Source organism: Squalius cephalus (assembly GCF_949319135.1).
Source record: "Squalius cephalus genome assembly, chromosome: 8".
NCBI classification, from domain to species: domain Eukaryota; kingdom Metazoa; phylum Chordata; class Actinopteri; order Cypriniformes; family Leuciscidae; genus Squalius; species Squalius cephalus.
Window position 1 is genome coordinate 34,609,147 of NC_137129.1, and position 12,620 is coordinate 34,621,766.

The 12,620-nt window shown below is 38.1% G+C and overlaps 1 protein-coding gene across 3 annotated transcripts in view; it reads right to left on the reverse strand.

Moving 5' to 3' along the window:
- The window catches only part of LOC307162791 (nuclear GTPase SLIP-GC-like), a 28,627-nt gene extending 20,616 nt beyond the window's left edge, over positions 1 to 8,011 (reverse strand). Inside the window, exons 1-5 of one of the 3 annotated variants that reach the window (XM_079878411.1) lie at positions 7,922 to 8,011; positions 2,236 to 4,011; positions 1,563 to 1,675; positions 1,396 to 1,428; positions 1,259 to 1,321 (exon numbers count right to left, since the gene is read on the reverse strand). In XM_079878411.1, the coding sequence (XP_079734537.1) occupies positions 1,259 to 1,321; positions 1,396 to 1,428; positions 1,563 to 1,675; positions 2,236 to 3,962 (1,936 nt within the window). In that variant the 5' untranslated portion in view covers positions 3,963 to 4,011; positions 7,922 to 8,011. The remainder of the gene's footprint in view (positions 1 to 1,258; positions 1,322 to 1,395; positions 1,429 to 1,562; positions 1,676 to 2,235; positions 4,012 to 7,921) is intronic. The other 2 variants (XM_079878412.1, XM_079878413.1) reach the window with 2 other exon arrangements.
- Between the last annotated feature and the right edge of the window lie 4,609 nt (positions 8,012 to 12,620).

The following is a 12,620-nucleotide window of genomic DNA, read 5'->3' on the forward strand; positions in this document are numbered from 1 at the left end:
TTGTCGTCTCTATTTTTAACTTTTGATTCTATTTTTCTGTTCTAAAAGTTTGATCTATTCTTTTTAAAATGTACTTTTACATATTTAATTTTGCTTTCGTTAAATTTAACCAATTCTCTTGTAGCCTAATAGGCTTTTTTTATGTATTTTTTTGTTCTAAAAGTTTGTTCTATTCTGTTTTGTTTGTTTCTTTTCTTACATGTAATGATTACATGTAATCAGTCTCAAACTTTCCAAAAAAGTTTTTTTTACAAGACCTTGTGCTGTGTTTTTTTTTTTAAATAAACAGATAGCCTACAAGCAGAGATATTTATGTAGCGTTTGTTTAAACAACAATAACCAAATTTTCTTTAATTATTGAATAATCAAATTATTACTTTATAACATGCAGTTTCAACTCGCTTGAGTAGGCCAGACATTGGCTATGTCAGTCCGTTCCCACTCTACTTGGAGTATGGCTGTCCGTAAATCACTTGTGTCAGTAGTTTCTCTTCACAACGTTTGTGATGTGGCAGGCCACATACATCCGGGAGGTTCTACTCTCTGAATCTGGACTCCACACCAGGTTCCCAGGTGCTCTCATCCTAGTGCTGCTCTTCACAATTTCACACAGGACAGACACTTCTTGCTATGGTGACGTTAGTATAGACGTTTCCACAGCGTCAATCAACTATAACCTCGGTTACATGCCTCCTACATGCCTGTCAGCGACTTACTTCAGCCTATCAGAAGCTAGCGTTGCTTTGTTAGGGCAGGCTTTATAGTTTCCTGGTTCATGTCGTCAACCGCCTCTGACGTTCTGCCACACCATTGGACTGATTTCACATGTGCTTCAAGACGTAATCATGCAGAGCGTTCCCACAGCTTTAATCGACACAGCGTCTCATACCCTCTTCAGGGAATCAAGGTTACAGTCATAGCCTTAGTCATAACCATTTCCCTGTTCTGTGTTGCTGTGGGTTTCCTCCGGGCACTCCGGTTTCCCCCACAATCATAATAATTGCAGGACAGGTGAACTGGAGACTCTAAATTGTATGTCTGTGTGAATTATCCCTGTGATGGACAGGCCATCTGTCCAGGGTGTTTCTTTGACTACGGCCTGAGATGCTGGGATAGGCTCCAGCATCCCTGTGACGCTATATAGGACAAACAGTTTGGATGAATGATGGATGAATGTGATACCTGTATGACTATTAGGCAACCAAGTGATTAGTTACAAGTGGCAGGTAAGAGGTGGACAGATTCAGTTTTTACTTGCCTATTGTCAGCGGTGAATCCATACTCAAGTCGGATGATTTATGATCACGCTTTCTTTTAGTACCTATATCAGAGAATTCATTTAACTCATTATTTTGCCTCAATCAAAGAATGTACAATGATCTTTAATTTGTATACCTTGTCTAGTCATTGTGGGATGGATGGAAAGTCCTGGAGGGGAAGAACATACATTCTTATTAAAGATCCTTTTTTTTTTTCTTACCAACCAAATTTTTTTTCCAACTATTTAGTTCTAATTACAACTAATAATTATATTTGTTATTATAATTAATTTATTTGCTCACCATCAGAGGAAGATGAAGATTGTGATGGTACAGGAAGAAGTGGAGGTATATTCTTCTTCATCCCACGAAATGTTTCCATCTCTTCTTTCAGTGGTCCAGAAATGGCTGATCTACTAATTATAGTAAAAAAAAAAAAAGAAAAAAAAAGTACAGCTTTGCTAATTATAAAATGTACAACTTTACTAATTATGATGTCCTCAAAATATGTACAGAACTACTGTCCCAAATCAACAGATACTGCATATTGTATTTCCAGTTAATTCAATTAAGTCACCTTTTTTCGATAGTGCTTTTATACAATACAGATTGTCAAAGCGGCTTCACAGAGATCAACAGGAAAATAGTAGACCAAATTATGTGAACTTTTTTTTTTTGCTAACTGGTTGATAGTAGTTATAGCCTAAATGGCTCATGGTACAATGAATGAGCCACTTTAATAATTGAGTTGGGAACATTTCTCTGCTCCAGCTCACCACTTTTGCTCCTGAGCAAAACCCAACAACTGTGAGTCACTTTGGAATGACAGTATCTCCTAATCTTTATTAAAGTATGTTTAAAGCATATTGTTTATATTGGGTAAAGTCAGAATTTAGGAAGGATTTTAAACCATGTGCTCAGAGTACTTCAGGTTTCTTTGTCCAAATGCCCATGCCCTTTTATTCATTATCCTCACCTTACATCGACTTCCATTGATTCGTCTTCCTCAGAGATTTTAGACTCATATTCACTCTCTTCATACACCTTACTCCCATCATCCCTTCCATCTGCTTGAGAGCAGTTTTCTTCTGATTCTTTGTCCCAGTCCTCATCCTTAGCATCAATTCCTAGGCAGTTTAATTGTAGCAGTTCACCATTTCCTTTGGATAATATCTCTATTTCATATACTTCAGTAGTATTGTTCTCCACAGTAGCTTTGACCATTTCTAGGTCCTCAGGTTGAAAGCAAACTATCACACTTTGTTTGAAAATAAAAACCCCAGACTTTTCTAAATGTCCAAATAACTGTGAGGCATAGCTTTTTAGAGCCAACATTATGAGTCCTGGGGTCAAAGGGCTGCCCTGATGTAGCAGTTTGTATTTCTCAACTGAAAAATCTTCTTTTGCATCACTGAGGAGATTTTCTATCATGAGAAGATCCTGGTTCAGAGTCGGGTTTGACCGTTTTTGCTGTTCTAGCTCATCCTTAACATGACTCCAACTTATTAAAGCATGATGTGTTTTGGGAGTGATCATGACTGCAGCTGACTCTCTTTGTACCCGCCCCTTTGGAAGGGACTCAATGACGTCATCTAGGCGTCTTGCCAGAATAGTTGCAATGATGAGGTAGTCAACATTAAAAAAGTGTTGACTATCATCATGTGGACTTTTCACAGTTTCATTAAAGTGTGCCTCAGAGCAGTTAAATGCACCGCTGTGGATTCTGTCATAGAGCATCTTTATATATAAAATTAGATCCTGAATTTTGTCTTTATAGGAGGATGCTGGGGTGCCGTCTGGTCTCGGTGTGTCTGACACTTGAAGAGAATGTACAGCTGACACAATGTCAACCTCACTGACTGCATGTGAGCTCTCTTCACCCATTGATGAACCAGTCTTATCTGTCAAAAGATCCTTTTTTATATTCAGCCATTGGAAGATTGTTTGTATCTGTGGATCTTTCTGAATAGGCATCTCAGGGATGTTGATCTCTAAAGACACAGGCCGGTGGTCTTTGTTTTCACTTTTCTCTGAGTCTCTTATTTCACAAACTCCGACACGCCACATACATTCTTCTGGAACAAAGAAGTAATCCAGCCTGGACACAGGAGAGTCTTTAATGTAGAACGTATAATCTTGCTTTATGGGGTTCTTTCTTCTCCAGACATCAACCAGCTGAAGAGATTTCATGAACTTCTCTACAAATAACAGCAGTTTACTACGAGAACTATTGATTGTCAAATTGTTCCATTTTTTGTCGATAAATCTATTGAGAACTGTGTTGAAATCTCCACCAATCACCAGCAGCCCTGTGGTCATTGACTGCAGGTACCTTGAAAGTTTTTCAAGGGTTTTTGTGTCTGTGTGATGATTATAAACACTAACAAGAGTGTACGACTGACCTTCCAGTTTACATTTCAACACAACATAAGCTCCACTGTTATCTTTTTCATCACTTATGTATTTGAAATCTAGTGTTTTCCTCACTAGTATGGCTGATCCCTTGCTGGAAGAGGTAAACTTTGTGTAGAAAATATGCCACTCATCTTTAAAGTCTTCTACAGTATTTTCATCTCCTTCTCCAATGTGCGTCTCTTGAAATAAAATAACATCCACATTTTGTAGTTCTTGAAATTTCTGATCTCTGTGTCGCTTAAGTCCATTAACATTCCAAGTGATGAAGTTTATGGTATTTGAAGCCATTTACTGATCTGTTCTCACATGACCAAAGGTCCTCAGCTCAGTAAGTTCCCTGTCAAAACAAAAAGTGGAGGGTTGGAACATTTTGTTTTGTATTCTGATTGAATTTCTGCGACTTTCATGGTAGACATTTTATCCAAATTGATTTCAATGCTTTGCATTCAAAGTTTACATTTTATCAGGCCTGGGAACTCATGACCTTGGCTGCAAGTATCATGCCCAGTTTTATTTTCCTCTCCTTTCGGTTCTAAACATTGTGGTGTCAACAAATATTACTTTCTTGTTGCATTCTTAATTTCATTACTTGGTTTGGCAGCAGTGTTGTGTTAGACATGATATCATATATCTGCATCTCCCCCAAATGCCACTTCCTGCTTAACAAGTTTAGATTCTTACAGAGCAGAGTATAGTAGTGATGTGACGTTCGGCACCGAGGCTTCGAAGCTTGTATCAAAAAAAACGAAACATCTCACATTGAAGCAGTGTATCGGAGCTTGATTCGTTTTTCCATAACCACGTGATCTGTGATGTCCGAAGCTTCGTTTGTACACACAGTCATGTGACTGCTTAATATTCAGAATCAGATTAGAAAATAGTGCAAACCCTTTGAGCAGGTTTCGAGTGTCATGCCCTTCGGAAGTAGTAAATAAAAAAAGAAATAGACTTAACCCTCACACTGTTGAACAAGTCCTGTTCCTTAATAAAAATCTTAAATTTCTTAAATTACCCACAAAATAAAATGTCAGCTCCCCAGTTCACAAGCACTTCACCATTCCACAATAATTTTATTTTATTTTGATTTTATATATATATATATATATATATATATATATATATATATATATATATATAGGACTGAGGCTAAAGTTTATGTGAATAAGTTTTTGTTAATCAAAGCAGATTCATAAGAATTGTTTCTGTACACGTTAATTTGTCCCATTTATTATTATTTTTTTTTTTATGTTTGTTCATACATTGTGTATGAACTACATCAACACTAACACATGAATTATGAGGATTATTTTATTGCTTTGCGGTTTACAGAGCACAAAGTGTTTTATTACATGAAACAATAAAAAAATGGATGGGTCTTCTGGGACAGAAAGACAGCTTTTCCACCTTTTGACCACAAGATGTTGTAGTTTGCAACCGTTTGCAACGTCGTGTTGAAAAGCTTCGAGTAATACCATTGATTTTACAATACAGTCGAGGGGAAAAGCCCCGGTGCTTCACAAAGCTTCATTTCACCATCACTACATAATATCAATAAACCTGTAACGCTGTGGTGTACTCAGGAACAGGCTGAAGACTCAGAAGATGAAATCCAAACAACACTTTAATAGCAGACAAACACTCAAGAATCAGGTAACAGGCAGGGAAACCAGTGTTACTTGTTGAAAATCAAGTGTCTTCCTAAAACATCAAGAAAACATAAATAAAGTTTGTTTAAAACTGGTCAAGCTTTCTCTGTCTCTTGTCATGATTTAAAAGCCTAAACCGATCTAAAACAACTAAGGAATAGGAGATTTTAACACTTAACACCCACATGAGTTCCTTGAATTTCTTGCTTCGTACAAATACATCCAATCTTCATACAAACATCAAATTATAGATCAGGGTTTCTCAACCTTTTGCCTATTGCGATCCACTTTTTTTGTATGCCAGTCATACGACCCACTAAGGCGGGAAATAAATCAATAGCCTAACCGAAATGCCTCTTTAGACCTAGGCCACACCTTAGGCCTAGCCTATAGCTTATTAGGCTATAATTCATTTCACACAAAAAAACAAATATTTTAAATAATTAGGCAGACTATGAGGCAAATAGATTTTTTTTACTCAAATTAATGTGACACTTGAGACTGCCACTCTGAAATGATCATATCAAGACTCATAGTGTCGCACACAAACTAGCTGTTGTCAGCCTATAATTGTTTTTGGTTTTCGTGGCTGCTTACAGTATAATAAGGTCTGGCATAGCAATGGGGCTAGTGTAACATTATGTAAAGAGAGTAGGCTAGGACCTTGCCCAATAAGAGCCGTTCGCGGCAATAATAAAGTATTGTAATAGGACAGTTGAAAAACAGCGTTAGAAAGTTACGGCAGTAATGATTTGAGTTTTTATATGTCACAAGCTTCAAATGGGTATAGGGGAGCGCGGGGCACAACGTAACACGGGGCTAGTTGTAACACACTTGTTTTAAATACTTCCACACCTGCTAGGATGACAAAACTTGGTGTATTTACTAGTTGCCATATCAACACTATATAGAGAAAAAATTGTGCCAAAATTATTCTTTTTTTTGGAAGATATCCATAGACATTTATTAAACCATAGCAAAAGTAAATTTCTTACTTAAGTTAATTTTTCATCTCTATTTTTTGTGTTTATTTAAAATTAGACAAATCTGATATTATTTTAATCTCCAATATGTTATTTAACAGTTGAGATAGTTCTTTAATGCTTCGCTAACTAGCAGAAGACACTAGCAGGGTTTAAATCCCAGTTGTGCAGGCGGGGGCATGTTGTAACACCGCGTTACAATGTGCCCCTATTAGAAATATGCTATTATATTCTATAGTTTTATTAATTTTATTGAGAAAACGTGAGAAAAAGGTGAATAAAGACTGAGAGTCAATGTTCAGAAATTACTAATTATTTATTTGTTTTGAACTATGTTGTATAGTTTTCCTGTGTTCTTAGTCAAAACTCAAAAATGAGTTCATATTTAATTATTAAAAATTGCCATTCTTTTATATGAAAAGGTTTTTTAATTGTATTTTATTTAGAAAATATTTTAGTTTGTCTTGTATATTTTCTTTTATTAGATCAGATAACATTTTAAGCTGGCATATGTCATGTTACAATGTGCCCCTCACATGTTACAATGTACCCCACCTATGGGGCATGTTGTCACATTTCACTTCCATTCTTTCGTGGGTATATCCAGAAAAAAAGTATACACTGTATTAATAAAACAAAACCACATAATTGTACTAGACATGTGGGAAATTAATGTGGGAATAATAATAATAATAATATTCTGAACCATAAGTAGATTTACACAAACTGAGAAAGTCAAAAAGCGTTACTTTGTGCCCCGCTCTCCCCTATACTTTTTGACATGCGCACACTGCACGAATATAGGCTACAGTTTCCCGCTGTTTTTGCGCACACTAACTATTCTCTTACATTGGTTCTTTATTTGTTTTATACAGCAGACTTAATATTTATCCATTTCTGGTCATAATTTGGAGACAATGAGCATATGAACCTTTGTGCCGTGCTGCTTATATTTATTAGGCTACGCAGTAAAAATGCCCAAAACCAGTCGTCTGTGGATGAGAGTCTGAAACAAGGACTGGTGGGACGTTGTCCTGGACACTCATTTATATGACACTTTATTCAACAGGAAGAAATGCTCGTTCAGCGCGACATACATCTTTATACTATGCGCAGTCCTTTCAGTTTCGGTTTTCAATCCGATCAAGTGTGTCCTCTCGGTTGGATTAGAAAAGGAATAAACCACCCCTTTCAATCTGATCAAAATTTCATTCAGATCGAGCTCATTAGGATCGATTAAGGTGTAAATATGAAGGCTTTTCAGTCCGATTGAGCCGTCAATGCGTTTACTAACGAATTATCTGGTTGCATGTAAAGGTATCCTGTTGCAATTATGAGCCTTTTGTGATGCGCACTTATTGGGTGTGCCGTTGTAACAACGAGAAAACAAAGAAAGTCTCGCGACCCCCTATGATGTCGCGACCCACTGGTTGAGAAACATTGTTATAGATGATGTCAAATGCTTATTTGATAAATCAGACAGGAATAGTAATATGTATTTCTGTGGATTGTTTTAAAAAAAAACTTACCTGAATAAGATCAAATACGGTCTGACATAAACTAAGTTTTAGAATTATAGCTAAACTAATGCACCATAATATTTTGAAGGAAAATGTACCTTTTATCTCTCGGGATAATGTCTGTGGGGCAGAACAGAACACTGCAGTCGATTCAGCTGTCGAATGTCTGAGTAAGAATTCTGACGTGAGATCTGATTCAACTGTGGGTGTGTCTTGTTGTGATAAAGGAAAAGAGAAAGATAATGAGAGAGGGACACCTTTCTCCTTTTATTTCACTTTATATTGCACCGAATACTTGTAAAATCAGTGGAATATATTTACTTGTTTTGATTGCTAAATGTACTGTGAAAGATTGTGACCTCTAACTGAAACTAATATCTTAAAGATTGAGAGTTTTTACCTTTAAGCCAATTTATCAGTGAATAATATATTTGCATTTACTGAATTGTAAGCATTATGACGTTTGGGTAAAGTTTTTATGCACAAGAGTCACTGGCAGTAGTCCATTTTGTTGTGTGCAACCTCTAGGTTTTTGTTTTTAATGTGTAATATGTTTTTTTTTTTAAACTTGATTCCTTATCAAGTGCTTTTTTTTTTTTTTTTTTTTTGTAAGAGGTTACTTCACAACCTCTCAGCACTCTTTGAGGAACATAATGAGCATCATCAGCTGTAGTTTTGTTGTTGACTCACTACAGCTTGCATATTGTTATTGTTGCATAATATATATATATATATATATATATGCAACAATAACAATATGAAAAAAAATTATTCAAAAAGAAACATGTTGAAATGTGAACTATAGACAGGTAGGCAACATTTCAATTCTAAATTTATATACAAAAGGATGTTTTTATGTTCGATAATATGCTAAGATAAGATAGTATGAGTGTTTACTCTAACATGGTGTGAATTATAATGTTTAGACCCGTGTTTACTGTTAAATACTGTGTTTGTGGATATCTGCTCAAACGTATATATATATATATATATATATATATATATATATATAATTTTTATTTTGATTTTTGATTTTTTTAACGCAATTTTAACCAGAAAAATCTAAAATGTATTCCCAAAATGGTGCAGCCCTATAGTTTCTCTTGATATCAGCATGTTCACAGTTGTTTCTGGTTTTTTTACAGGGACCAGATGCCACTGATGAGTCCTGCTGACTTAAACATTCACATGAGTCTCTGTACATGAACATGAGGAAGGGGATCCTTCACTGAGAGACCCTGCCCCGATCCAAATCCTTCAGCAGGTCAACTTGGTATGCCTGTAAAACATTGTGTAACATGCTGCTGCGTATGCCCTGCCATTCAAGCAAGATGTCATCTTGAGTGGCTTGGAAGGCAGGGCCGGAGCTTTTAGTGGTGATGCCTCTCCAGCAGCGAAATAGTTCGCGAACGTCTTGTCGATTGGGGGCATCAACACATACCCATGTTCACGCATCCCCACAACATCAGCGTAGTTTGCTAGCTGCTGACTATGGATGCGTGCAGAATATGGGTTCTTCCATGCCTTCTTGATCGCAGTATGCAGATTAGGAAGGAATGGAAGGCTCACGGGAACTGGGGAGTTATGGCCAGAAAGGAAACGCTGATCCAGCCTGCCGCGAACGGCTCCTTCCTTCGCTAAACCGCACTCCATAACACCCAACAGCTCATCATACGCGGGGCAGGGAGGCTGTGAGGGTTCAGGTTGTACCTCTTCTTCACCCTCATCAGCCATCTTCTGCTCTCTTGGGCTAGGTGCCAGCAGAGCACTTGCTGCTGGATCAGAGGATGTAAGACATAACACATCCTCGTTCAGCAGCTCACCCTTGCAAGCTTCTGATGGGCGTGAAAGAGAAACACCTCTCTCAAACTCATCAGCGAGCTCCATCTGGGAACCCCATGATCCGAGTCTCCGCAGTGCCTCAGCATGAGCGGGACCCGAACCACTGGGCCCATATTCCTGTCCCTCTTCCCTTGAGAAGAAGAGCTGATCGTGCGTGCTCTTCGCCCAAACAATAAACGCACAAGTTGTGTGTCATCTGGTGTCAGATACCTGAGATACGGATCCACACACTTCTTGAAACGCTTATCACTTGCCATAATTGTTCTTACCTTTTTCAGGTGATTGCAAATCAGAAAAAATAGTCCCTGAAGACGAAAAGAGGATGACATGTTCTACTTATACTTCCAAGTCGCACTAGGAGTGACGTCATAGGCTGTCACCGGTCAAATTCGATTGCCGTGATTGGATAGCTTTTCAGACACGGGTTCACGTGGAGGGCATTCCCCCATATAGTCCCAGTGCGAGTTCCCTTTCAAAAGGGAACTGAAGTAATTAACAGATTAGAAGACTAACTGAGAAACTTAAACATGCACAGAACTCAAAACGTGATAGTTCTACACTGAACCCTATTTATTGAAGTATGTAGCCTTATTTGCTCATTGTGGATGTAATTTAACACTATAGTTTAACCATTCAACAAATAATGAATGCTTGAAGAGATCAATCATGACAGTTGTGACTGTGAGGACAAGATGATTTTCGACATCATTAATGCAAAGCTGGTGTGCTTTAATGTTATGGGTGGATGATATAAGTATTGAAGCCAATATCGCTGTAATAACGCTAAGGGCCCTATTTTGCACCCAGCGCAATTGACTTTGTACACCGACGCATTTATCATTCCTATTTTGCACCCGACGCACAGCGGACTTTTCCCTCCACAGACGCACGTCGGTAAATTAGGGAATGAACTTGTGCTCCAGGGGCGGTTAGGCGAAAAGAGGAGGCGTGTTCCAGCGCAAACTTTCCCTGGTGCTATTTTGCAGTTCCAGAAAACAATTCCGCCACAGACCAGGAAAAACCTAGTCTAAAGTCAGTGGATTTTTAGATGCTGTTTTAAGGGTGCATGCTTGACCATAATGTAGCGTGTGCACAACGCGCATACACTTCTCTCATGTAAAGATCTCATCTATCACAGACGCAGCAGTTGCCATTTTTGCAAAACATACATAATTACAAGGAAAAATATTCCACACAAGGGAAATCATTGTGGTGTCCGAAGATGTGAGAAAATATGCATAAATCTAGCTTACACATTTACCCAAATTATTAAACGCCTGTTTAACCGAAGCTAATTCGGGTGGGTTTCTCCCATACCCATACAATGTCACTTCTCTGTCTTTTACGGACCTGACGAGAATGTCGGTCTCCTCGGCTGTGAACCGCTCCTTGCGGGCGCCTGGCAAATCTGCCGTTATAATAGCAATCTGCCATGGAACAAGCGCGCCTGCTCTTAAAGGGAATGTGAGATGTCGCTCTGATTGGTTTATTTCACGTTACGCCAAAACCACACCTATGACTAATGTAGCTTCAGACCAACCCATTTTAGATTTGCGTTGGGCACAAGAGTCATTTATCCCGCCGGTATAATAGCAACAGCGCCTGAGATCCGCCCACAAAGTTACTTGCGTTTCGCTTTTGATACTTGCGTTTCAGATCGTTAAAATAGGGCCCCAATGATTTAAAGGCAGGGTAGGTAGGATTTTTCTAAAAAAAAAACATTCCAAATTTGTTTAAACTGTCTTTATATACCAATACATAATTAAAATGTAAGTACTCTGAAAAAGAAAGTATAAAAATCGAGTGTCTGTAGACCTCTCACGACTGTTGTAAACACAGCTCATTATTTCCATTCACCCCACCCCCTCCCTTCTTGGCTCCTTCCAAAGCCACGCCCTCAAAACACATGAACGCGCAACGCCAAACGCTCAGGCTCAGCTGGAAGACGCATTATTTACCTGAGACGAGTGGAGAGGAAGGAGCGCAGTGCATGCAGTGACATCATGTCAGAATCACATGTAATAAAATACCTAACTTTATCACTATGAATATAAACAAATAAGATGGCTTTTAGTACTCACTATCAAGCTAGCATATCGATACTGGTAAAGTTTAAAATATATTTTGTTTGATTCGGTAACGAGCTATATTTAGGCTATAGGTAACGAGCTATATTTATAAGGCAAAGCTAAAAACAGGTTGCATTGATACACGTTTTTCCATTACCATCAGTTAAACTGTGATGAAGGTGAACTTCGTGTAAGATTCATAACATATACGGTGTTTTGCATGTAAGAGTTTCCATGATGAAAACATTGTTGACTCTAATGAGGACTACACTCCGGAGACAAGTACCGCATCGTCGGTTCGAGGACAGGTCCGGGGTCGAGGACGAAGCAGAGGAGGCCGTTCAAGAGTGCGGGCAACCAGGGTCCGAGGAAGTAGTTTTTGCCTTGTTTGCCTTCGCTGACTGCATATGCAGGTGCTTTGAATTTTGAATGCTCTTTCTCTGCCATAATTGTACTCTTCGTAGGTTCCGCGCCTCTTGCACTCCTCAAATCAAACGGGTGCGCGCGCATATGGGCAGATCTTGTAGCAACAGTGGTGGTAGCCATGGTTGCGAGAGTGAGTGACAGTCGGCCAAACCAATCAATTGTTTCGTCCCGAATGGAAATAATGAGCTGTGTTTATTGCAGATTAAAAGGTCTACAGTCACTCGATTTGTATACTCTTTTTTTCAGAGCACTTACATTTTAATTATGTATTGGTATATAAAGACAGTTTAAACAAATTTGAAAATTTTTTTTTTACAAAAATCCTACCTACCCTACCTTTAAGTACAAAATTATATTCATGTACACATTTTGTGTGCTTTCGAAGCAAAAAAAATATGATTAAAGACATTTCACATTTATATTTGTAAGCAGTCATTATGAATAAATAATCTGCAAAGTA